General features: G+C 40.1%; 1 protein-coding gene across 2 annotated transcripts in view; it reads left to right on the top strand.

Moving 5' to 3' along the window:
• Window positions 1-2,741: 2,741 nt before the first annotated feature.
• Window positions 2,742-25,187, top strand: part of LOC141797047 (chemokine-like protein TAFA-5) — a 97,936-nt gene continuing 75,490 nt past the window's right edge. For both annotated transcript variants that reach the window (XR_012598918.1, XM_074678439.1), the window contains exon 1: window positions 2,742-3,461. Coding sequence is in view for 1 of the 2 variants with exons in the window: in XM_074678439.1 (XP_074534540.1) it covers window positions 3,371-3,461 (91 nt within the window). In the remaining variant the exon portion in view is untranslated. The remainder of the gene's footprint in view (window positions 3,462-25,187) is intronic.

The following is a 25,187-nucleotide window of genomic DNA, read 5'->3' as shown; positions in this document are numbered from 1 at the left end:
AGTTTACCTCTTTCTTTGTGGCTGTTCTTTCGTTGTGTTGCTGCTTTTGTAAACCATCTTACATCTACCAGCTACTGGACTTACACTCTTAAAGGATAAGTTTGGTTAATACAGCTTTTACATTGTTTATAAAATGAAGTAGAACAAAAAACTCACCCAGAAGGCTTTCCGGATCCAAGCAGTGCTTCAGGAGATATTTAGATCCAAAATTGTGCAGCGGACGTCCGTATAATGGGATCCATTGGGGCACAGACAGCGCTGCTCCTAAAACTGCATTAATCATCCAAAAACTCATGTTTTTCACCAATATTCCATCATGGTCCGCTCCGGGTTAGTCCTCTGCTGCAGTCTGTGTCACTCCAGACAGCGCTGTGTGGCTGTAATGACCTCTGAACTGACGAAGACTTCGTTTACGTTTGCCCCTCCACGCATGCGCAGTACTCTCTGGAGAGCTGACTCCACTTCCTCCTTTCTTTGAGGCACAAACGTAGACAAAGTCTTCGTCAGTTTAGAGGTCATTACAGACACACAGTGCTGTCTGGAGTGACACAGACTGCAGCAGAGGACTAATCTGAATCGGACCATGATGGATTATTGGTGAAAAACATGAGTTTTTGGATGATTAATGCAGTTTTAGGAGCGGCGCTGTCTATGCCCCGATGGATCCCATTATACGGACGTTAGCTGCATGATTTTGGATCTAAATATCTCCCGAAGCACTGCTTGGATCAGGAAAGCCTTCTGGGTGAGTATTTTGTTCTACTTCATTCTATAAACAATGTAAAAGCTGTCTTAACCAAACTTATCCTTGAAAATATTGTAAAAACTTAAACCAAAAAACCCAGCATGAAAAATGTGTCTTGTCTGGAGTTGACCTGGTTAAGAGTAAAGGTTGGCTAAGCCAATAATGTAAGTGGAAATCCAAATATTAAAAACCTTTTCACTGTTTGATTTTAGGTTTCTGCACATAAAGCTTAAACCCAAAATGTATCTGAAATGCGTGAAACAGTTTCAAAAATGTTTAACTCCTGTGCAAAAGGGTTCAAACTGGGCAAGATTACCTTTACTTAGCTTTAAAGATGAAGTGAGGAGGATCTGTTTTAAATGCACTCCCTCGCCACCTTGTGTCCCTGACTCTTTGTACACTGTGGTAAATTACTTTTAGCGAGACGTGTGTTCGTTTTGGAATTAAATGAAAATCAAATCGAAATAAATTTTCTTTGTTTAAGACAACTTTTTACTGGATACAACATGTCAAGGTAAGGTATTTATTAGTACAGTCACGTAGTCCTATGGTTTGAAACGTGGCATCAAGCAAACATTTTAGCAGCCGGCTATATGCTAGCAACATCAGCAGCCTGGTGCTCTGACGTATCTGTAGGCCAACGTGACAACAAGTAAACACTGTCAGTTTGTAAGTGGTTTAGTAGCTGTTTATATTTAGCACAGCTGGCAGAACAGTGCCTTGAGACATGTCTGTAATGTTTAACGTTAGTGAATCCTGGTTAGCTATGTCCTGCCAGTCATCTATCAAGCAGAGCTAACGTAATCTCTCTCCCGTTTGGCCATCTTCTGCTCTTCTGTCCTTTTTCAGTCTGACAGTTAGGCTCCAGTGTCCACCATCACTACAAAATTAATCACAGGAATCATTTTTAGCAGAGAAAAACTCAGATCTCTGTGTTTTATCTCTTGTCTCTACTAAACTTTGTCAGCCGGCGTGGTGTTGTCATAGAGACCGAGACGTGCCGTAAATCAATGCGGTTCTGGTCGACCCGAACTGGAAGCTGAGAAGTATCAATTTATAATAACCTGTAATGATAATCTCATTTTAAAGTGTGGATTACCATCAGGCATTCATCTAGGAGGGACTCTATGCAAGATCACTTTCGAACTCCTCAAAGCCCCTTAAAGTAACCTTTAAATATTTTACTTAAGTCACATAAGCTGCGTTTCCACCAAGCAGTACGGGTCGGTTCAGTACGGTTTGGGACGGTTTGGGACAGTTAAGTCTGATCCCGTTTGCGTTTCCACAGCAAACTGTACCCTCTCGTGGTGGGCGGCGTGTAAGCCGCATGCCGGAAGCCGCAGCTAGTAAACAATAGCGCGACGCCGTAGCAGCTTACCCCGCTATTAAATCCAACAAAGAAGAAAACGCGACACAATAAACAAAGAGCACGGATGGGAGACATGCAGCATTTCGTCCTCTCTGTGATTTTCATGTAACGCTCTGTTACAACGTGCAATCAAGCTTCGTTTCAGAGAAGGCTGTGAGCCGCCAGGAGAAATGCAGCCGCTGTCGGGGTAAGTGACGATTCTTTTTGACCAATCAACCGTCTGCAGTGTGTTGCTCCACCTCCCGAGAGCGGATCGGTTCGGTCTGGCACCCATACGAAAGGGTCCCAAAAAAGTGGGACGGCTCGTCTCGGTTTTTAGGGATCCGTCCCGGGATGAGTCAGTGGAAACGCCGCTAAAAGCGCACCGTACCGAGACGAACCGACCCGGACTGCTTGGTGGAAACGCGGCTATAAAGTTCATGGTTTCTCCACACACACACACACACACACACACACACACACACACACACACACACACACACACACACACAGAGGCAAGGTCTCTGCTCCTGTTGTACCTCATCGGTCCGGTGACTTAGAGCCTGTGGATGGATTTGACACGAGTTATTGTAACCACTCTGTGACGTCACTCTGTGGCTAGAGAGAGAGAGAGAGGAAGAGACACACACACACACACACACTCACACGGTGCAGATCATCAGAACCAGAGGCAGCAGCTGCGCCGAGTTCTTCTCCTCCTCCTTCGCTCTTCTCCACGGACACGGGGCCACACACCGGGCGGGGGAACGTGCAACATGCCCGCTGAGCAGCTCTATCCGGGCTCGGTGTCGCTTTTTCCACTTGTGGAGGGATTTACTCGGGCGACCAGTGCGAGAGTGCTGCCGGATCGTGCGCGCAGCGAGCTCTAAGTTGGAAGCGGAAAACTTGATCGAGGGTCAGATTGAGAGTGTTTGACGAGCATGCTGTGGCGGAGGGGGTCAACCCGGGAATCAACTGCCTCTGCCGGCCGCTGTTGCGTCCCGTGACGCGCCTGGAAGCGAGTCGAAGAGAGACATCTGGAGAGTCCCCGGAGGACAAACTTAAACCTTTCTGCCGCTTTGAACATAATTCAGTCTGGATTTGAGTCTCCAGGCGCGTGCGTGGTTCTGCTCCCCGGGAATGAGCTCCGTCTCTCGGCTCCGTCCTCCTCTGGGTCGGTTCGGGATGGATGTTGCGCAGTGAGGAGGCTCCAGCCTGCGGATAATCACTCTCTGGACTTTTTTGTTGGCTCTTCGTGCAGCTCGTGGATCTCCCTCATGCAGCTCCTCCGGCTGGCCTGGGCTCTGACTGCTGCTGCAGTCTGCTTCGTGCTCCTGCTGCTCCTCCACAGCCAGGTCCTCAGGGAAGGTATGAATCTGGTGGTCTGTGCGCGTGCGTGCGTGCGTGTATGCATGTGTGTGTGAGGCAAAACTGAGTGCCCAACATGTCTCAACAGGTCACGGTAGAGACGCTCGAATCTAAGATTGATCTCTTCACTCTGAGCTGATTTTGGTGATCTCCTGAGTGACGGGTCTAAATCTATATGTGCGCGTGCACCCGTGCGTGTTTTATGCACCTGTCGCCCCGTGTGAGCTCAGCACAATGTTGTGATTGAAGGCGGGAGATGGAAAAACCGATAAAAAAGCAGCTGGGGGCTCACACCGGGCATCAGAGAGCTTTATGACCGGGCTGGGGCGCATGGTAGGCGGATTGAGCTCCCATGAAGGGCCGCTGGTTTTCCCTGGAGGAATCTAGAGAGGCAGGGAGGAACACACACACACACACACACACACACACACACACACACACACACACACACACACACACACACACACACACACACACACACACTGTCTCTCACAGAGACAGCTTGTCTTCTACTTCAAGTTCAATTTAATTTGATTTTAATGAGAAATTAATAGCAGCGATTGAGTCACATATTTGATGATTTATTAAATCTTTGTTTGTGTTATTTCTTTGAAATGTCAGACATTAGTGGGAGCTCTTGGTCTAAATTTTTTCATGTCCATACCGACACTTTCTGGTGTTTCTTTTTTTATTCAAGATTCGGTCTTGGCTTTCAAGTTTTTCCATTTAGAATCAAAGCAAAATCTAGAAGTCTTGCAAAAACCAGCACTATTAAACCACTGACAAATTTACCAGCTGTTATCAATCCAGATTTGTTTTCTGTCATCAGTTTAATTCTGAAAATATGAAATAAGAATGAAAAATAATCAAAAAAGAAAGACATCTACCAGAATAAGTTAGTCTTGGACTGAATACTTGACCTTAAAGATTTACTAAAGAGGATTTACAGGTTGTTTTTTTTCTCTTTTTTTGGCGGTCAAATAAAAAAAAAGATATAAACAGGACCTGAAAACAAATTCTTAACTTTGTAGTGAGCTAATTTTAAGATTTAGAAGTGAAAACACAAAGTAAAACCTTTTAATTTTGCAAAAAAGATACCATAACTCATTTAATAACTATCAGTGCATTAGAAATTTGCTTCTTTGCTTTTTATATTTCAATCCCAGGGCCCAGTGTACAGAGGAAGAGTCAGGGCCATGGCAGTGAGGTGTTGGGCCCTGGGCTTCTTTTTTCAATCAGCTACCTTTATGTAAATAATGTTTTAAACAGTAGGTGGCGCTCTGACTTCGGGTCAGACGTTGTTAAAGGCTGCAGAAAAAGACGACAACATGACGTAAAAATGAAACACTCCACTAAAACCTGACAAGACAACAGAAATAAAACCCCCGTGTTTGTTTCTGAACGTAACTCTCCTCACATCTGATGTGTGTGTGTGTGTATGTGTGTGTCTTTTATTGATGCTGTGTGTACATCATGATTAATTCACACTCTGCTTCCGCTGCAAAATCACGACTTTTCCAACCACCCACCAACATCAACGTGTTTTAATGAGCACACCGAGAGCGGCCATAAAAAGGAGGATGGAAACACGTCCTCGCTTCTTCATTACACTGTTCTTCAGCTGCATCAGCTGTTTAACACACACACACATACACACACACACATGCACACACACACGTACACAAAGATATATTCCTTTGTTGGAACAGGAGCCAAACTTTGACTACAGCTGTGCTCAAACACACTTTTGTTCCAGGTTGTCTACATCTATCTATCTTCCTCTCATTAACGCAGTTTTAGTTGGGATGACTCCCGGAAATTTCTTTTGATCTTTTGATGAAAAATCAGTTTGATCTCACAGGTCAAAGGGCATTTTCAATTCACTTAAATGAAGCCAATCACTGAAGATTAAATGCACTAGAGACTAGACAAATTTTGAATAGATAAAATGGCAAAGTGAGGAAAAATAAATCTTTCACGTAGCATATCCCAACTTTATTCATAAAACATCCTCATCAACACAAACATGCACTCAAAGGTCCATTTCATACAGCCCCAGCTTTCATCTTGTATTATTTATGATACTGAAATGATTCATGTTAGAATTTACTTTTTCTGACCAAAGTATATCTATTAATGTCTTCCAAAGCTACATCTGCTTGCATAAAGCTAAAGCTCTATACATTCTGCAGAAACACAACAACTCTTACAGCTGGTGTCTTTAAATGTTTTTATCACGGTGTGAAAATGTGAGAGATCAAAAAATGTATCAGAGGACACAAGACTAGATTAAAGTAATGAAATGGTGAAGAAAAAACAAGAATGGTGCATAAAACATGTTCAGAATGCAGGATAAAAAATATTTGAAGCTAAATCTTGTCGGTATAGTCTGAATATGAAAAGCAATCCTGATAAAATCCAGGGCCCGTCTACACAAAGCATCCTAAGGCTCATTCTTAGAAAAATTTTAGTTCCTCAGAATTGAAGATTTTTCTAAGAATTTTCCCTCTGTAAGATAAAAGTTATTCACAAAGTTTCTAAAGCATTAAGAGAGCTCCTAAGGTGAAAAACTATTAGGAGGAGGGAGGAGGACTTTTAAGAAGCCTTAGAGTGGACGCTGATACCGATGTCAGACTTTCCCTACGCAGTTTTTTCCACCTGAGACAGCTGTTTATCTGCTGATCCACCCCCAAAACAGTCCGGTTAATGAGCAGATGAAATTCCATAAAATTCATATAGTTTTTTGTGTCAAAGATACCAATGTTATACTCCAAGTGGTAGCCCACAAAACTGTTTAAGAACAACTTCACTTAGGATTCGCTTGGGATTGAAGCATGTACCAGCGTGTCTCACACCCACACGCAATGCGCCGTGATCCCGGGACCCAAGTTCCCTCTTAACACTCTTTTATTCTCCTCTATGAGCTGAGCCAACAGCAGGCTCCTCTGTCTAGTTCTTGTTTTATCCATGTTGTTCATTTTTGGTCATTCTGCCAAATCAAACTGCTGATAGCTGAGTCTGCGTCTACCATTAAGGCCATGTCCACACGTAGCCGGATATTTTGGAAAACGAGTATCCCCCCCTCGTTCATTTTTAAAAATACTTTTGTGCTCCAAGCACGCCAAACCCATAATGCTCAGTGTTTTCCTGGCGTAAAACCCATGCCAGCCAATCAGAATGAGCCGTCATCCAGCTATGACGTTTGTGAACCGAAAACTCAGTTTACCGGCGTCCACACAAAACCATGAAACCGGAGTTTTCAAAAATCTTCACTTTGGCCAGAGTTTTTAGAAAACATCATTTTTAGTGACGTAAAGCCGCAGTTTCATGTGGACGACAGTCGTAAACGTATAAAATATATGCCGTTTCCCAAATACTGGGCTGCATGTGGACATAGCCTAAAACCAAACACATTGCCTGTGTCCGAAATCACTCTCTTTTCACTATATAATGCACTATAGGGTGAATACGGCATTTTGAGTGCTGTCCGAAATCTGAGTGAGCACGGTCATTCACCGTGTAGTCCACTCAGTGTATCCCCCAATGCATGTTGAAAAGTAGTGTATTAGCAATGCTCACCATATGAGCAACATATACCATCATACATTGCAGTTCAAACAGAAGACATGGCTGATTTCGTGATTACTGATGACATGAAACGGCATTAAAAACTGCCAGAGAATAACACTTATCTCTCTGATTAACGTTCGGACGAGCCCGTCTCACAACTTCGAGCAGAGAAGCAAACAACACGGATGTTAGCCGCTTAACTGTGCATTGCGGGTGATGCATTTACTGGACCTTGTAATTCTCCAACGCAGCATAAGTTCTGCGCAAACATGTGATTTGTTTATGAAAAAAATGATGTGTAATAAATGTTTCTATTATATTTGGCTGTTGTGGAAAATAAGCAAAGTATGATATTAGTTATCACTAAAATAAATACCCGTTTGCAGTGTTTGAAAAAAGTTACAACTGTAAATCCCCAGCTGTCCATGAGCGACGCAAGAGTAATTACGTTACTGTCAGCGGCTGGTGAGTGAGTCAGTAGTGTCTGAACTGTTGTTTTAATTTAGCTGATTTAGTGGACTATACAGTCTACTAAATCTAATTCAATTTGTAGTGAGTAGTGAGTAGGGAATGAGTGAATGATTTCAGACACAATTGAGTAGTAACATGAGCAGCTTTTTAATTTAATTTAGCTGGGTTTCATCATCATCATGATATAAGATTAATGACATCATCACACATTTCTGAATACAGTCTGAGTTATGTGATCCGTTGATTTTATTGTTCATTCATTGTTAGGAGTAGGGAGTATTTTTTCCCCCTCATTTTTTCCTTTTGGTACTGACCAATCACAGCTTTTAGGAGACTGCGTCATCGCACCAGGGTCAACCACACCTCCTCACTAAGAACAAAGGCTGTGTCCGAAATGGCATACTAACGTACTACTCATACTAAGTGTGACGTCAAAAATAGTATGTAGTGCGTTCACATTAAATAGTATGAAAAGATTGCGCGAGAAATACCCGGATGTATACTATATCGGTAAAAATTTTAAGTATGGGAGGTGGACATACTAGTCGCACTGACACGCCCCATAATGCATTGCGAGCCCCGTATTTATAAACATAAATAGTGAATGAGATGACAAGATGAGAAGCAACTAAAATGGACTTAGCTCTACAGGGAAACCTAAACGTAAGTACAAAGAAATAAAGTGCCTGAGGCGACGGACGGATCGTCTTAGGTGTCTGCTAGCAGTAAACATTTTTTAATCTTTTGAAGAGAGAGGAATTCGTCTTGAGACTGGTGTTAGCTAAAAATCATCCACTAGCGAACTTCCCGTTTTCAAAATAAAAGCACCAGTTTATCTCCTTTAAGTTCTTTAACGCTTTTGTAAATTAGGCTCTTGTTTTGGAGCGGACCGGAAGTTTCTTCGATAGCATATTGGCGCTCTTAACAGAATGTCCGAAATGTCTAAATTAAATTTGTATCCGTGCGTTTTGTGGCCCAAATGACCACATTTTAGTATTCTACGTGATGACTTTCTCGCCTAAAATGTTCTTAAAACTTTCAAATGTGGCGAATCAACTGAGATATTTGATAGCCTGGTGTGCTTCCATAGACTTATGTGTGCTTCCAATTTTTGTCGTCGGAGGTTTTTGAAATGCATCATGGGAAACCGAGTAGTATACTACAGTGTAAACGGTTGGCACTCTGATCATACTTATAGTATGTAGTATGCAGTGTATACACAACGACCATGTAGTATTTAGTATGTTAGTATGCCATTTCGGACACAGCCTAAGTTTCTGCCTCCTCTTTGCTCAGAGTTGCTCTCAGAAGCTTCCTGAATCACTCTTAAGCTAAGACCCTCAGACGTAGAAAAATCCTGACATATTTTCCCCACATCGCCCCCCAGTGGAGAAAACTGTAGAAAACTTACCACTTGTTATCTAGTATCAAAAGACAATTTAGGGACAGGTGATGTTTGATTTCTTATGTCTGTAATGATAGAACAACTAAACCACTAAAAGACGATATACAAATAGAGATTTCAGGCATTAATAAATAAGTTGGTGAGAGCTGCTGGCAGCTTTAGTGTAATAAAATTCAGACGATTGATAAAATAAATGTTACGAGCCGAAACGTGATCCTATCTTGTTGCACTCATTTGAATGTGAAATCACAGAAACGCCTGAGAGAACGTTTTCTGATACTCGGCAGAAACATCCTCTGTTCCTTTTGCTCCTGAGGTTTGAGAGGTCAAAGGTCATGTCTTCCCTGCACTCATGAACGTTAAGTCTAAGTATCGCCTGAAGCAATTTAACTACATGTTTGATCTTTAATTTATTACATGTTCAAGGGGATTATGTTCACTGATTGGTTCCTCTGGTCTGCTCCTCCGTATACATGTTTATTCTATGAGGATCATTTTCTCTCAATTAAATGAAGAAAAACAGAGAGAAACTGACTGAACGTACGAGCTCTTTATCATTTTTCATTTCTGAGAGCCGCATTTCCTTTTGGATATTTTCAATACACGAATATATTCCCCGTCTTGACAACACACAGTTATCGCTGTGATAAATGAAGGAGGCAATCTGCAGCTTATCCGGTTGATGGAGGTTTATAACTGCAGACTGTAAAGCCTATTGGATCTGACATGACAAACAATGATATTATTATTTATCATTATTTAATCGTCATTGACTTTCACTTTCATTTCTTTGGTGGCTCTGAGGAACAAAGTGTCAAAGAAAGACATCTGAGAGGCCACTGAGGAAGGAGTGAAGAAAAATAACTATAAAAAACTTTGTTTTATATAAAATAGAAATCAAATTTGATGTTCGTCTGAAGTCCCTCTCGCATGGCTGATTAAAGAATCCCTGGGCTGCAGTAACAAAAGCTCAACAGCATCAACATAAACACACAGGGACACAGTTAAAGTGTGTAAGGCTTCTACTCCTGTATGTATAAAGTTATATATGTACGTTTTAAGATTATTGACCTTTTGTGCGCGACCTCTTATTGTCCACCCACCCACGCCTAGACAGGTAAAGCGACGTGTTAATGACTGGTTGCTGACGCTAAATGAAACTGTAATCTACATATGACTAACTCTTGTTGTGTTTACTTAAAGGTGCCATGACAACTATGTGTTTGAAGTTGATAGCAGCGATACCTTTAGCCAGAATCCATAGTGTTTACAAAGATAAAGATAGCACTCATTTACCATGAGTGCTTTCTCCCTCTGTTGTAACGACGTGACTCCTACCAAGGGCATGCATTTGTTTTGGAATTTAGGTCTTTTTAACACAACTTTTCTTTGATAAAGAAAACTTTTCCCAGGATGCAAACAGGCAGTGTGATGTATCTATTAGTAGTTACATGGCCCTATTGTTTGAAACTTGAGTACTGATTCATGTTAAATCAATATGTTTCAATACCTAAACGCACCTTTCTTACTGTAAGAGAGTGGAAGAGTAGGCGATTTTCCATGCTGTCCATGAACACAGCATTGTGAGTTTATATACTGAGAAGTAAATATGTTTAATTGAAAAACTTTGAGATTTTACCTGTAACAAATGAATATTTTCTACTTCATGAACACACACACAAGAGTTCCAAAAATTGGTATCTTTGAGTACCCGGTATTGGTACCTCAAATGTTCACAGCCCATCCTTAATCGCTCTGAGACGTGTCTGCTAACGTAACCTCACTCTTCATTTTATTGATAGACTCTCGAGTTTGAACAGACCTCTGCAGAATAACTGACTGTGGGTTGGAATCAACATTATCCCAAACAGTTTAACCCATGTTTTAGTCCATGCTCTATCACTCTCCTGTTTAGCTTTCTTCTGCTCTTACCTCGTTTTTCTTTTTGTCCGTCCGGCTTAACCCCTTACTGCTTGAATTAATACACACGTACCGAGTCTGTTTTTATCAGATGCGTTTTTTGGATTTGTTATCCAAAAAAAAAGAAGAAAGAATCACGCACAGACACCTTGCACACTGAATCTGACGCATGCATTTTGTATTATTTGTGAAAATTCGCAACAAAAAGAAACATCAAGCAGTGATCAAACAATTGATCCTGAGCAGTGGCTATCAGTATGTTTGTGGTATGCACACAGGGTCGCAGGCACACAGACACACCGTCACACACATGCACACAAGTCTTTCTTGTGTAAACGTTGAGAAAATGGAATCATCCAGTAATTGATCCTGAGCAGCGGCTATCTGTATGTTTGAAGTATGCACAGCATGCACAGGCACAGGCACACGGACACACTGCTGCACGCACATATATACACATGTCTTCATTCTGCATCTGAACATCAAAAATATGTACCATGCACCACATATGTACCACAGAAAATATGTCAGAAAATGTGATGTTGCAAGTAGCCTACAGCATCTCTGAATAGACTACCCAGGAAACGAGCTGGGCGGATGCAAAAAAAATGCAAAAAGTGGAACCTATTCTAATAAAACATGATGATGGACAAAGGTTTCAGAGCGAGTGTGCATACATGATTGACATAACACAGGGTTTAATGTATTTTTAACATGCATAAGTTTGTGACGAAAGAATTGGACTCAGTGTGCGAAGGCCTTCATAGGAGTCAAATTAAATGGAGATTGTAAATTTGAGTATAGTACACACAATAGTTTTAACTAAGTTTTATTATATGAGAAGTTCATCCCCTGACCGATATATTGGGTCACAGTGGATCTGATAGGATCTTTGGTTTGTGTAGAATATAAGCAGGGTTCAAATTACACAGTGGCCTTTAGGGGAGCCAAATATTTACCATGTGCACCACAACTTTTTAACTCACATGTATGCACATATTTTATTACCCTTATGTGGCCAATAACAGGTTTACAGAGAAAAATATTCCAATATTACTACAGCAATTGCCTAATTCTGTATTTAAAATCCCATAGAGGCTCCATAGCAGATCCAAATAGTGTCAGGGAATTTTTTCTGTTGAATTCACAAGTTGCTAAAATTCACAGTAACTACGAATCACAGTGCGACAAATCAAATCCTTTACCAATGTGCAGCATAGGGAGAAGATCTCTGCAAAGTTTCCGCTGCAGATAGAAAAGTTGTATGGGTTAAGTACCGTCAGATTTAGAGTAATAAAAATACCACAGGACATCACTCTGCAACTTAACGAACCGTATCATGTCACATGTTCAGATCAATGTGGCAGTGGCAGCTTTCCTGGCTCCCAAATCTCTAAATTGCCCCTCAAATAACTTTAACAAGAATAAAGCAGCAGGCAAGACTTAAACAGCTGGTCAAATCCCCCACAAAAGTATGTCGTAAGTTAAATCACCAGTGCAAATGTAGCCACACAACAAACAGTGTTATCCGTGGTGCTGAAACAAGCTCTGATATCAACTGAGGCTCATTAAAAATCAATTCAACCTCGTTCCAGAAACAGACACATTACAAAACCAATAATTTTCAGAGCTCCCCCTGAATGTGTCAGGTAACGCTTTCAGGGGAGCACCTGACCAATTTGCCCTTAGCTCCCCCAGAATTCGAACCCTGAATATGAGTCAATAGGTGACATTAGGATATAAAGGTCATTTCAGCTGCATCAAGACCTGACAGGGTATGTCGCAAATTTGCAACAACAGACATCACAGGGTTTAGTGTCCACCGTTACAGCAAAATAGATCAAAGAAATCCCTTTTTTCAGGTAAAACTATATATATTTATATATATATATATATATATATATATATATATATATATATATATATATATATATATATATATATATATATATATATATAGAAGTGAGACTGTTTCAGTATCACTTAGAAAGTCTTCACTGAGCTATAAATTAATATGACCGGATGACAGACGCTGAGGAAGAAGATTTAAGTAGGACATGTTCAAAGAGTTTAAGATATTAAATTCTGACAAATAAAATATTAACATAAGGAAGCATGTAATTAAATAAATAAATAATAATGTCTGAACGATCAAAAGTAATAGATTGAAAATGTTTGTCAGGTCAGCATTGACGTGTTTCTGCAGCTAACACAAAAGAGCGTTTAACTTTAATCCTGATTCTGTCTTTCATAAACACTGACTTTCTCATTTGCATTGTTCATGTGGCCTCTATGGAAGTTTTCTTAAACAATGACTGTTTTCACCTGCAGCCTCGGCGTACAGGGATGAGCATTTATAATCCGAAAGTAATCCACAGCACAGCTCCATCTGTGCAGCATGGAGCTTCCTTTTTGTCCTGCAGCCCAGAAAAGTCCATTTAAGTCTGTGAATTAACAGCGAATAGATTGTAAGGATGTAAAAGTGCTCGGTGATCTGTGCAGTGAGGCTTTTGGCTTAAAGAGGACGGGAATGAAATGAAATCAAAGAGCCTCTGTTTCTGTCCTCAGCAGCTGTAATGAGTCTGTGTGCTGCTCATTATTACAGCCTTCTGTAATGTGGAGTGTGACCCTCGGTGAGAGTCTGCAGGAGAAGAGCAGCTTTAATAACATCCAAATGTTTTCAAAGTGAAGTCAGGACGACAGGCCTGACTACAAACATTGAATTAAAGACACAGGCTGAGCCAAAGAGTCTCTCTGAGTCGGTTTCTCAGCACAAGGAGTGGTTATCACTGGTCTGTCCTCTGCTTTGAGCTTTCAGTGTTTTATAGAAGAGACAGGAGGAAGGTGGAGGCGTTTCCTCTGCAGGTGTAGTAAATTATCAGGGCAACTCCAACTAAAGGCTGATTTACGCTTCGATGTGTCGGTAGGGTCCGTGTGGCTTAGTGCGAACGAATTACGTCATTTTTGCATCTACGCCCACTTGCGTGGTCCTTTTTACACAGGAAATTTCCACAGAGCCCACACTCTAAACTTTCTAACCCGCCGTATGGAGACACGCAGACAAGATGGCGGAAGAAGAGAATTTCCAAGTGGTTGAAGTGCAGAAATACAGGCTTCTGTATTACTCTTCACACAGAGATCACCGTGATAACCGAGTGGTAAATAATTTATGGCATGAAATTGCGGCCACTCTCGACAGAGGAGAGAAATAAAAAAAAAAAGAGCCTGGAAAAATCTCTGGGACAGATATATCACGTTGTAAACAAAAGCGAACTTTTTCGACTCTTGTTTTGTACTCTGGTAGTTGTACATTTGTGATACACTGCCCCCTGCAGTTTGGAAATGGACACCAATGGATGCTGCACACGTACTTTAACAAGAACAGCGAGTGTTTAGCTCTGATGGAAACATTATTTCCCATATCTCGTCTTTCAAAGGTGGTTTTCCTGTAGTGTGTCATAAATACAGAGTTAGTTTTGGCTGCTATTTTAGATTTGATTTTTTCCCTTTGAAAAAATGCCTTTCTAGTTTAAGCTGACAGAAAATCAAAACATTTTAGTTTGGAGTAAAAATCGAAAAAAAACGATTGTATCAGGGTTTTTCGTTTGACAACATCGCAATCAGGATCCTGTATCAAAAATTTTTTTTGTTATGTTTTTCAAATTCAAATTCTTCATTTCACTTTTTTACCACTTTTTTTCAGTCAGTTACCACTTCTCTCCAGCAGAGGGTGAAATGTTTTTCTCTGACTCACATGATGCGCATTTTATGGGAAACTATGGCTCCTGATATAGTCTGTAGACATAATCATGATTATTTATCTTTTTCACGTGGTCTGGTGTAAAAAAAAGCAAATTAAAAATTGCAAAAATCATAAATATCAAAGAATCGCAATCCAAAATTGAATCAGCACCCCCAAAGAATTGTAATAGAATCGAATCGTGGGAATAGGATATAATCCTAGCCCTAATTTTAGTCTACTTTCTAATTTCTAATTTTTAGCTTTAGTCAAAATGGTTCTTTATATGTATTTATGTTTCAGCTCATAGATCCGTATTAAGGTTGTACCCTGTGTTGAAATCCACAAAATTTCACTCTCTGGACATGTTCTTGTGTAATGTCTTTGTGTAATTCATCCTGGCAGTAAAGCTGCTGTGCTGACCCTGATGATCTAAAGAGTGAATAAAGGTCATTACACACAGATAAAAGTGGAGTCAGAAGGTTGATCCTCACTCCAAATCAAGTGAAAAGACTTTCTGTGAACACAATGGCTTCATTTCTACACCCTGGTTTCAGATAAAAGTGCTCTACAAGGACTGTGGTGCACATTTACGATGGTCCTTAAATGCCCCTGCAGTGACATGTTGAACAGACAGTCTAATTTCCTGCTTCCCACTCCAATGATGATCCTATCCTTGGTCATATTTGGCTGTAAAACCTCAAACTTGTTGACTCCTGGCTGTGCTCATTATGTCAGTTTGTTGTTATTCAAGTTTAATACGATCTGGTTTGTTTTATTTGAAAGTCCCTGGGTGTTTTTAGGTGGTTTCATGTGCACAACTCTCTGTCCTGCTCGTTCTGCTTTGTGTAAATTGACACTTCACAGCTCTGTCATCCGGCAAAACTAGGACGGCTGCATATGACTGTGACAGAGCGGATCCAGAGTGAGTTGACACACCGACTTGACTATAAATTTATCTGTTCTGCTGCCGTGATGGAGCCAGACTAGAGACTGGTGCATCTGGTGCGTTTTGGCCATGAGATTCTCACAAATGAAAGGTGCCAGAAATTAAAATTTCAAGATTTAAATCATATTTCTATATGATACAATGTTGGAATAAAGTGGTAATTTTACAAGATAAGGTTGTTTTGTTCTAAACTGAATACTGACATCCGGCAAAATTAGGAGTCTTGCATGCTGCAACCTCGATCCAGTATGAGCTGACAGAGTGGAGTGCACCTAGTGTATTTTGGCTGTCACTAACTGTGTCGAGGAGATCTCACAATGCCTGTTGCAGGGATGCATTGCTTGTATTTTGACAGCTTAGACACACAGTGGGGGAAAATATTGTGGATTGTGGTCAGACGGTTCACCATGAAAACTGTTGTGTTATCATCCCCTCATTAAAGGGGCTGTGAGGAGTTTGAAAGCGATCTTGAAAAAGTCTCCCTTCTAGATATATGCCTGATTGTAATCCACACTTTAAAATGAGATTATCAGCACCAATATAGCTGGTTACAGGTTATTTTAAATTGCTACTTCTTAGCTTCCAGTTCAGGTCGATCAGGATGACCGGCTGACTGATGGCTGACAAAGAGAAGAGATAAAACACAGAGATTTGAGCTAAAGGCTAATTAGCTTATGTTGATTCCAACCCACATTCAGCAGTTATTCTGCAGTGATCTGTTCCAACTTGAGAGTCTATCAATAAAATAAAGAGTGATGTTACGTTAGCTCTGCTTGGGAGATGACTGGCAGGACATAACCAGGATTTACTAACATTACACATTACAGACATGTCTTAGAGCAATGTTTCCCAAACTTTTTTCAGGTGACACACATTTTTGGGGAAACAAGCCATGGGGACCTAATCCAAAATATGTCCAATCAGTAAATCAATTGACAGGATAACTGTGCAAAGATAAAAAAAAGGGTTCTTAAATCATGTTTCTGCATCATTTTACATCTTTTGTACCAGCTAACAGGCCTCACATATTTGACAAATGCATGACAGCTTTATGAGGCTTACGCTCTGAAAATACTTTGCATTTTTTACAGTGACGGGTTTTTCAGAATTGTATCCCAGTCGTGTGATATTCAGGACAAGAAATTAAGACTCAGTGTTAATTCAGAACATAATAACAGCATCCGTCCATGCCCCTTTTTCAGCCTGACGTCACTGCACAGCTGTAACAAGCTGTAAAGGCTCCATTTAGCAGCTGGTGCCCGTCAAAGATCTAGCAGTGACTTTGGACTTTTAAACACAAAAAGGTTTTGAATCTGACTTCACATCTTTCTTTTAGGAACTAACGATCAAAGTAATCAATGTTTTAGCTCCTTCATGTGATGGTGACACAGTGACAGCATTTTCCTTTGAGTGCCGTAAAACAGTAGGAAACATACGGTGGTTTAGTTTGGTTGTTTGAGAAGAGCCAGCTCATGGCTTCAGACTTTAGAAAACAGTTACATGTTTCCAGTTACAGTAAACATTGTGGCGATGACCCTTCATGAAAACATAACTAGCTCCGACAATGTGAGGAGCCAATCATCAGTGAACAAATCGGCGAGGGGGGACTTCTTTCAGTTAAGGAAAGCATGAATTTTGTGTGAACTAATTTGGTGACCCATCAAAAATCTCTGGCGACTCATCTTTGGGTCAGGACCCAGACTTTGGGAATGATTGTCTTAGAGCACCGGGCTGCCAGTTGCGTTACAAACTGACAGTGTTTACTTGTTGTCACATTAACCTACAGATACATCAAGGGTGCCACAAGGTTTGCTTGATGTCACATTTCAAACCGTAGGGCAACGTAACTGTACTGATAAATACCTTACCTCTGTGCATTGTATCCAGCAAAAAGTTGTCTTGAACAAAGAAAATTTGTTTCGATCTGAACTCCATCTAATTCCAAAACAAACACACGCCTCGCTAAAAGTAATGTACGACAGTGTGTGGAGACTCCGGGCCACAAGGTGGCGAGGGAGTGCAATTATAAAAGATCCTCCTCATAGCATCCTTTCATGAAAACAAAACATATGTTTGTCATTGCGTCTCGGTGACAAAAATAATGAAGCGTCACATTGCGCAAGTTGAAAACATTTGACTTTATCACAGACATTAAAATTAGACAGCTCAAAGTCAGGAGATTTGAACATCTTGTCTTCTCTTATATGACTCTGAGAATAAATGTGGTACCACGTTGTAAGATAACATATGCACGTCTGAAGTCTGCTAAAAGTGAAGAGCTCTTTGACTGAACACAAACACATCATCTGCATATCATTGACATTTCAGACGTCTGACTGTGCAGCCAGGTAGACTTGAAGACTTGTGAACAGGCTTTAGAGAGCTGCAACTTTCAGCTCTGTTGGGTCTCTTGTGAATGACACGAACAGTAAAAGCCTCCTGCTCTGTGGATGTGAAGCAGAAACTCTGCAGGTTTTCGTCTGTCAGCGGCTCCTCGTGTACAGATGTTTCAGCTGAGGTACTGCTGCAGAGAAACTATAAAACCCAGCATCTGCTCATTGAAATTCAACAGCCAGAGCTCAAACAGACAACTGTGCGGGTTAAAGTTTCCTTTGATGCTGCCTGGACTCTTATTTTGAAGGGATAAAAGGCCTCTCACAGATGAATGATCAGATCTGTGGTTAGCTTTCGCTGTAATGAAACCAGACGAACAGTTTTAACGTCACACACAGTGAGATGTGAACACATGTCGAGGCTACATGGTTGTTAAAACCCTCGATAAAGATCCAAATGAGGCTTTTAAGGAACATAAGAACCGTTTGAGGAGCCAGCACCTCTCCTTGTCGTCTTTTCTTCATTGATCATCTCAGTGTGAAAAGCTTTAATGAGCACAAAGTGTTCGCTGATTTTAATTCCCTCACGCTGACTGTTGACAGAGTTTCTCTTTTCTCTCCTCGGCCGGCTCATAAAGCTCATTTAGATCCTGGAAACAAGCCTATTATGCAGCAGATTCACTGTGGCGCCGGCGGTGCAGAAAGCTTACCTAAGGAGCCTTCAGAGTCCAAATTAATTCTCAACGCTCCATTAAGTCGAACATATATTCATGGGAATTATAAACACACAGCGAAAAGAAAGAAAGAGCAAATCAGCAGCTGAGAGAAAAACAAACAAACAGAAATTAACGGAGCAAAAAGCTGCAGAGGAGCTAATTGGATTTGAATAAATTCATCTGGAGGAGGAACATCAGCGAGTGATTCAACACGGAGCGTGACTCCTCCATGCACAACAAAAAATGTCCGAGCACTCCACAGCTCGCTGAGCCAAGACAATAAACTGCTGTGTGAGGGAAGAATAAAGGCTGACAGACTTCAAAATAAAAGCCTCTGCAGAGTCAGAGATACGAGGAGGTTTGACACAGAAATCAGGGACTCGTATAACTTCATAGACTTTATTTGTGTATTTTTTAATCCGTGATACAAAATCAGAGCTTGACACTGACAGACCTCACCCCCTTCAAAATAAAAGTCTGTGCAGCCTCGCAGGAATCTTTAACCTGCACAGCTGACTGAGCTCTCATCGTTGGAGCAGATGCTGGGTTTGATGGTGTTTCATCTTTCTCCAGTCGCACTGATTATCTCAAACATCTGCATACGAGGAGCAGCTGCAGAGTTTATGTTTCATATCGACATTAAGCAGGAAGGCTTTTATGGTTTGCTCCATTTATGAGAGATATAAAAGCTTTTCTTCACAGCTGATGAGCCTCTTACATTTCTTTTCTGGCTCTTATTTTAGCTCTTTTCGTAATGATACGGTTTGCTTCTTGTTATTTAAACACCATTTTGGTTGAAACACAGATGTTATTGATCATTTCCAGCCAATCATTCAGTCAATTTTTAGTCAACTGCTTGTTTTATATCAACATTATTACATACAGTGGGGAAAATAAGTACTGAACGCATCAACTTTTTTGTCAATACATTTATTTTCAGAGCTGCAATTCAAACAAAACTTCTACCAGACATTGTTATTACCTCAAATAATCCACACATGAAAAGAAATCACAACGTTCAGGTCTATAGATAATGATTATGTGGAGTTAAGTACGATAACACAGGAAAAAAGTATTGAACACACCATGGAAAGGCTGTATACTTTGGCAAGGAAATGCACCATACCACCTAAAATCTGTCAGTAATTATTACTTGAACTTCCAACTAGTGTAAACCAACATCAGCTGGGCTAGAGCAAATTGATGATCCTACAAAAAAGGTCATTTTTTCACCAAGCAGTAAAATACGACACACCTCATGATTGGTAAAGGCAAAGAGCTCTCTGAAGACATTCACAACCTGCTCAGCATCAGAATGGAGCTGGTTACAGACTTATATCAAAGCACCTGAATATTCCAGTCAGCACCGTTGGGGCCATTATTCGCAAGTGGAAGAAGCACCACCTTACCATCAACAGGCCACACACAGGAGCTCCTTGAAGATTTCTGACCAGGGAGTCAGAAAGATAGTCAGAAGAGTACTCAATGAGCCAAGGACCACCCTGAAAGTGCTCCAGAAAGACTTGGAGGCAGCAGGTACGATTGTTACAGAGAAAACAATAAGCAATGCACTCCACCGCCATGGCCTCTATGGACACTCAGCCCGCAAGACTCCATTCCTCAAGAAAAGGCATGTTGAAGCTGGTTTAAAGTTTGCTAAACAGCATCTTGACAAGCCTGTAGAATACTGGGAGAATGTTGTCTGGTCAGATGAGACCAAAATTGAACTTTTCGGCTGTCATACTACATACCATGTTTTTTCCAACAGTGAAGTTTGGAGGTGAAAGCATCATGGCATGGGGTTGTTTCTCTTCTCTCACCAAACTCAAATCCAGTTGAACATTTGTGGAAAGAACTAAAGAAAATGGTTCACCAGAGGGCACCAAAGAATATTCCAGATTTAAAGACAATCTGTGCAGAGGAATGGGCCAAAATCACACCTGAGCAGTGTGGGCCATTAGTTAAAACATACAAGAAGCGTCTGGAAGCTGTCATTGCAAACAAAGGCTTCTCCACTAAGTATTAGATGAGTCTTAGTTGGCATGTTCAATACTTTTTTCTTGTGTTATCCTACTTAATTCCACATAATCAGTATTTATGACAAAAAATTGACACATTCAATACTTATTTCCCCCACTGTATGTCTGGATCTGTGAGCCAGATGTGGGACATGTGAAATGTAGACACATTTTAGTGTGCACATTAACACGACAGTTTGACCTTGTGTGTGATCTTGTTCACTGGTAATGTGGTAAATATTCATGTGTTTTCCATATGTTAGCTGCTTTATTTGTGGTTGAAATGTGCACTCTGAGGCAGATTTGAGGTCTTTAGGATGCAAACATCCAGGTGAGCCAGGGTAACAAAAGTAACGACAGAATGTGTAAACATATCGGCAGAGATGGATCATTTTTGTGAGAGAAACTCGACTTCTATTCATGCAAATAAGTCACTTTGCATGTTAAGCAGCAGACTCTATGAGGCTGCACCTGTTCTTTATACTGGATAAAAGATGTTTATTGCAGTGAGTGAGCATGAGAGTTAGACATCATTCAGTAGACGGAGATGTTCAGTTAGAGTAAAAGTGATTATGAAACTCTTTCATGCCTGCTGGTTCCTTTAATGTGTTGTGCAGTGCGACACAGGTCTGATGTGTTTTGACTTTGTAAACTGTATTCTGTCCACGTTGAGCTGGTGCTGTGTCTGCCAGCGCTGCACCTTCTGTCAAAGTTTAATGAAAATTGGGTCTGTGGTTTGGGTCAAAGACATGGGACTAAAAAGTGAGCTTTATAAGCAAAGGGAGAGGACAAAGCAACAGAGGGTTACACAAACAGAAAATCTTAATGGTAATGTTGATTAAAGCTGAAATGAAAAATGGAAATGTTCTGAGATTAGAAAGGCTGTGAGGACTGTCCGTCTGAAGCGGATTGCAGCAACACGCCAGAATCGCATACACGCTGTTGTGATGATGTGAGTCTTAACTAGGCCTGTGTTTGTTTGGAAATGAGTAGAGATCAGATCTTCTTTTTAACACAACTATTCTTTCTTCAAGACAGCTTTTTACCAGATACAACAGCGAGGAATTGTGTTTATCAACAGTTACACAGAGCTACAGTTTGAAACACGACAACAACCAACAACAAGCAGAGCTAACGTAACCTTACTCTTCATTTTTATTGATAGACTCAATTTTGAACAGACCACTGCAGAATAACTACTGCATGTGGATTGGAATAAACATTATCACAAACAGCTCAACCTGTGTTTTAGCCTTTAGCTCTCTTTTTTTATCTTTCTTCTGCTCTTTTGTCCTTTTTCTGTCTGACAGTTAGGCTCCCGTGTCCACCACCACTACAAAATTAATCACAAAAGTCGTGAAAAAGTTAGACTTCCCTTTCTTAAAATTGGAATAAAGTCGTAATGTTATGAGATGTAGATCAAATTTAGTGTGGATTATGTTACAAGACCAAAGTTGAATTAAATGTTTAATATAACTAGATTAAAATTAAAATATTGTTGTAAGGTACAAGGTTGAAGTTCAGTTAAAGCCAAAATTATACAATATTATAGTTGAATAGTTGTAAAATAATTAACATTAAACTAAATTAAAAATGTTCTGAGATTACTACTGGTTTTAAGTCTTAATGTTAACAGATTAAAGTTGGAACAAAGAGATACTTTAACAATATTAAAGTTCAGAGAAATTTCTCATGTTTTGAAATAGAATAAAAAAAGGCAAATATTATTAAAAAAAATAAATGTGACATTATGTCACATTTATTGTAATTTTTAAATGTTATTTTATGTTTTTTTTTTTTTTTTTTACCTTTTTTCAAATATCCCATGTCACTTAATCGCTGTTTTATTTCAATGCTTGAATTAATATTTTTTAGGGTACTTTTGACCCCCAGGAGGCCAGAGGGAGTAGTTGAGTAGTTGTAGCAGAGGGACAGTGTTGATTACAAATCACACACACACACACATACATACATACATATATATATATATATATATATATATATATATTTATGTACGTATGTATGTATGTGTGTGTGTGTGTGTGTGTGTGTGTGTGTGTGTGTGTGTGTGTGTGTGTGTGTGTGTGTGTTACCTTAATTTAGAGTGATATGGTATGTCTACATTATTTCCAGAGAGAACTATTTAGAAATAACAAGTCTGTATTTGTATTGAAGGAGGTTTAAATATTTTTCATACATCACCTCATTTCTGTGACCATAGTTAAGTTTCAGTTTCTCTTTTCTACATGTGCTCCTCTCGCCCACTAAGCTCTGATGCATTTCATGCATTTTTCAATGCTGCCGGTTAGATTGGTGAGCTAATACTACATCAGATAAATGTCCTCACTTTTAAAAAGTTACAGGAGTTTTGACACCAGTTTCTGACCCAAATCCTTGAAAAACTGTCTACAAAGGAGAGTGAAGAAGACATGAGTGAGCTTTTATTTCTCTAAATCCCGTTTTCAGGCGCTAAACACTGGGAGCTGTCAGGCTGTCCAAGCCAGAGATACAGAGCTCCCGTCAGATATTTCCTCATCAATATTCCTCTTGTATGAATTTAGTGATCATTTCTATAAAAGTATCCAATTACACTGAACCTCATTGTACATAAGTCGTACCTGACTATAAGCCACAAGACAAGCTTAATCTATGAAAAAACTGTGACTTATAGTCCAGAAAATACGGTCATCCAATCAGTTGAAAGTTAGCGACAAAAAGTTTGACTCACTGTATAATTCACTCACAGTCATTTTTAAATGATCTGTGTTAAAAAGAAATAACAGCATGAAAGAATGGACTAATTCTCTATTTACATGAAATATTTTCAAAGAGGGAACAACTTGAATCCATCCTCAAATGTTTTCTCTGGTTTAAAATTTTATATAAATGTTGAAATGAGTCTGTCCCTGTGCTTTAACACTGTTTGATCAAAGACAGCAGTAAAACTTGAAATCATCTTGAATAAGAGAAAAATAAAACACAGAGTGTTGAAATAGATTAATGGTTGTATATTTGAGGGGAAAAATAAAAGTCACCAATGCCTCATGGGTAACTTTGCCATTTGAATGTGAATTAAGGACGATATTCATGTGCAGATGTATTACATGATTTATGTCCTTCTTTTGAAAGCTTGTTTGTGCGTCTTGAGTCTTTTATTTTCATGGACAGGCTCTTCCTTCAGCTCCTCTCATCTTTTCCCCTCGCCTTCGTCTCCTCTGACAGACGCGAGAGAGACGATAAGATGAGGAAGTTTAATCAGGTCATCTCCACGCTCACTTGAGTGTTGTGTTTTAGAGACGACAGCGACTCACGATGCACACAAACGTCTCGTCTGTCATAAAACGTGTGAGCAACAGTTTAATTGCCTGATGCTGCTCCAGATCAGATTATCAGAGAGAGGAAGAAGTATTAGTTAGGTCTCTGAGGGAAGTCACGGAGGGAAGGATCAAGGAGGGTCAGTCGAGTCTTTGCTGTGAGTCAAACAAGTCGTGTGTTGAGTCACGGAGGAGTTTAAGGCTGCGGATAATAATCGGTGTGACAGAGGCATAAAATCAACAGTGCACTTTCTCCCCCTAATTAGTTTTGAAGCATGGAGATGTAAACAATGTTTCAGGATTAAATGACTCATGTCCATCCAGAAACTTAAGCCGACATGTCGAGGTAGGTCTGATTTTACTGGACTCAGAAAAACATGATTTCTCAGTGTCACGCAGTTTTCATCCAATATCTAACAAAGAGTTTGAAACCAAACAGTAGCGAAATGCTCAGTCATTAAATCAGTCAACTTGGCAGTGAAAACCTACTCCTAACTCTCAGTCCTGCTATTGTTGAAACAAATGAGGGAAAAAAGAAAAATACCTCATGCATTCCAGTCCAACATAAAAAGAAATGAACCACAAAGACTAAATAAAATGTATTAACGAAGCTGTAAACATGTTTTCTTTTTCTAATATGGTTGCCAGTCTGCTGTTTTAGGCTAACTTTTGGGTGCAGTATCCAAAACTGATCTCAGTTTTTCTCTATAACATAAGGTTTTTGAACTATAGAATCCCCATTAGGTTAAGAGAAAAGCAGCACAAATCCTCTTAATTCCTAGCTTTCTGTTTGCAGATATGGATAGTACTGACCTGTTGGCAGCTGCACACACCTCTCACCGCACTGTCTCAATTGTGACTGCGCAAACAAGTTGCCACGTAGCTGTAGATGAGTCCAATCGTTAACATCTTGCAAGTCGTACTCAGGGATGGGTACCTCTCACATTTGAAACGATACGGTACCGGTGCCTGGTACCTGGCAATTGATATCAGTACTCAATGGTACCAATTTTAGGTACTTTTGTGTGTGTTTATGTGGAAAAAAAATATAAATTTGTTTAATGATAAAATCTCAAAGTTTTTCAATTTAACCTATTTGTTCTCAATATGTAAACTTGCAATTCTGTGTTTATGTCCAGCGTGGAAACTCACCTACTCCTCCACTTCCTCACAGTCACAAGGATGTGTTTAGGTATCAAAACATGATTTTGTGTGAATTGGTGCTCGGTACTACAGATGGAATTTGGTCAGTACCAAAGGAGAACATCCGGTTAGCAAAAACAAAGCCTGA

This window comes from Halichoeres trimaculatus, unplaced genomic scaffold (assembly GCF_033239565.1).
Source record: "Halichoeres trimaculatus isolate MK-OKI-2021-1 unplaced genomic scaffold, fHalTri1.1 fHalTri1_scaffold_10, whole genome shotgun sequence".
Classification (NCBI taxonomy): Eukaryota; Metazoa; Chordata; class Actinopteri; order Labriformes; family Labridae; genus Halichoeres; species Halichoeres trimaculatus.
The sequence above is the reverse complement of the archived record's forward strand: the minus strand, read 5'-3'. Positions and strand labels throughout refer to the sequence as shown.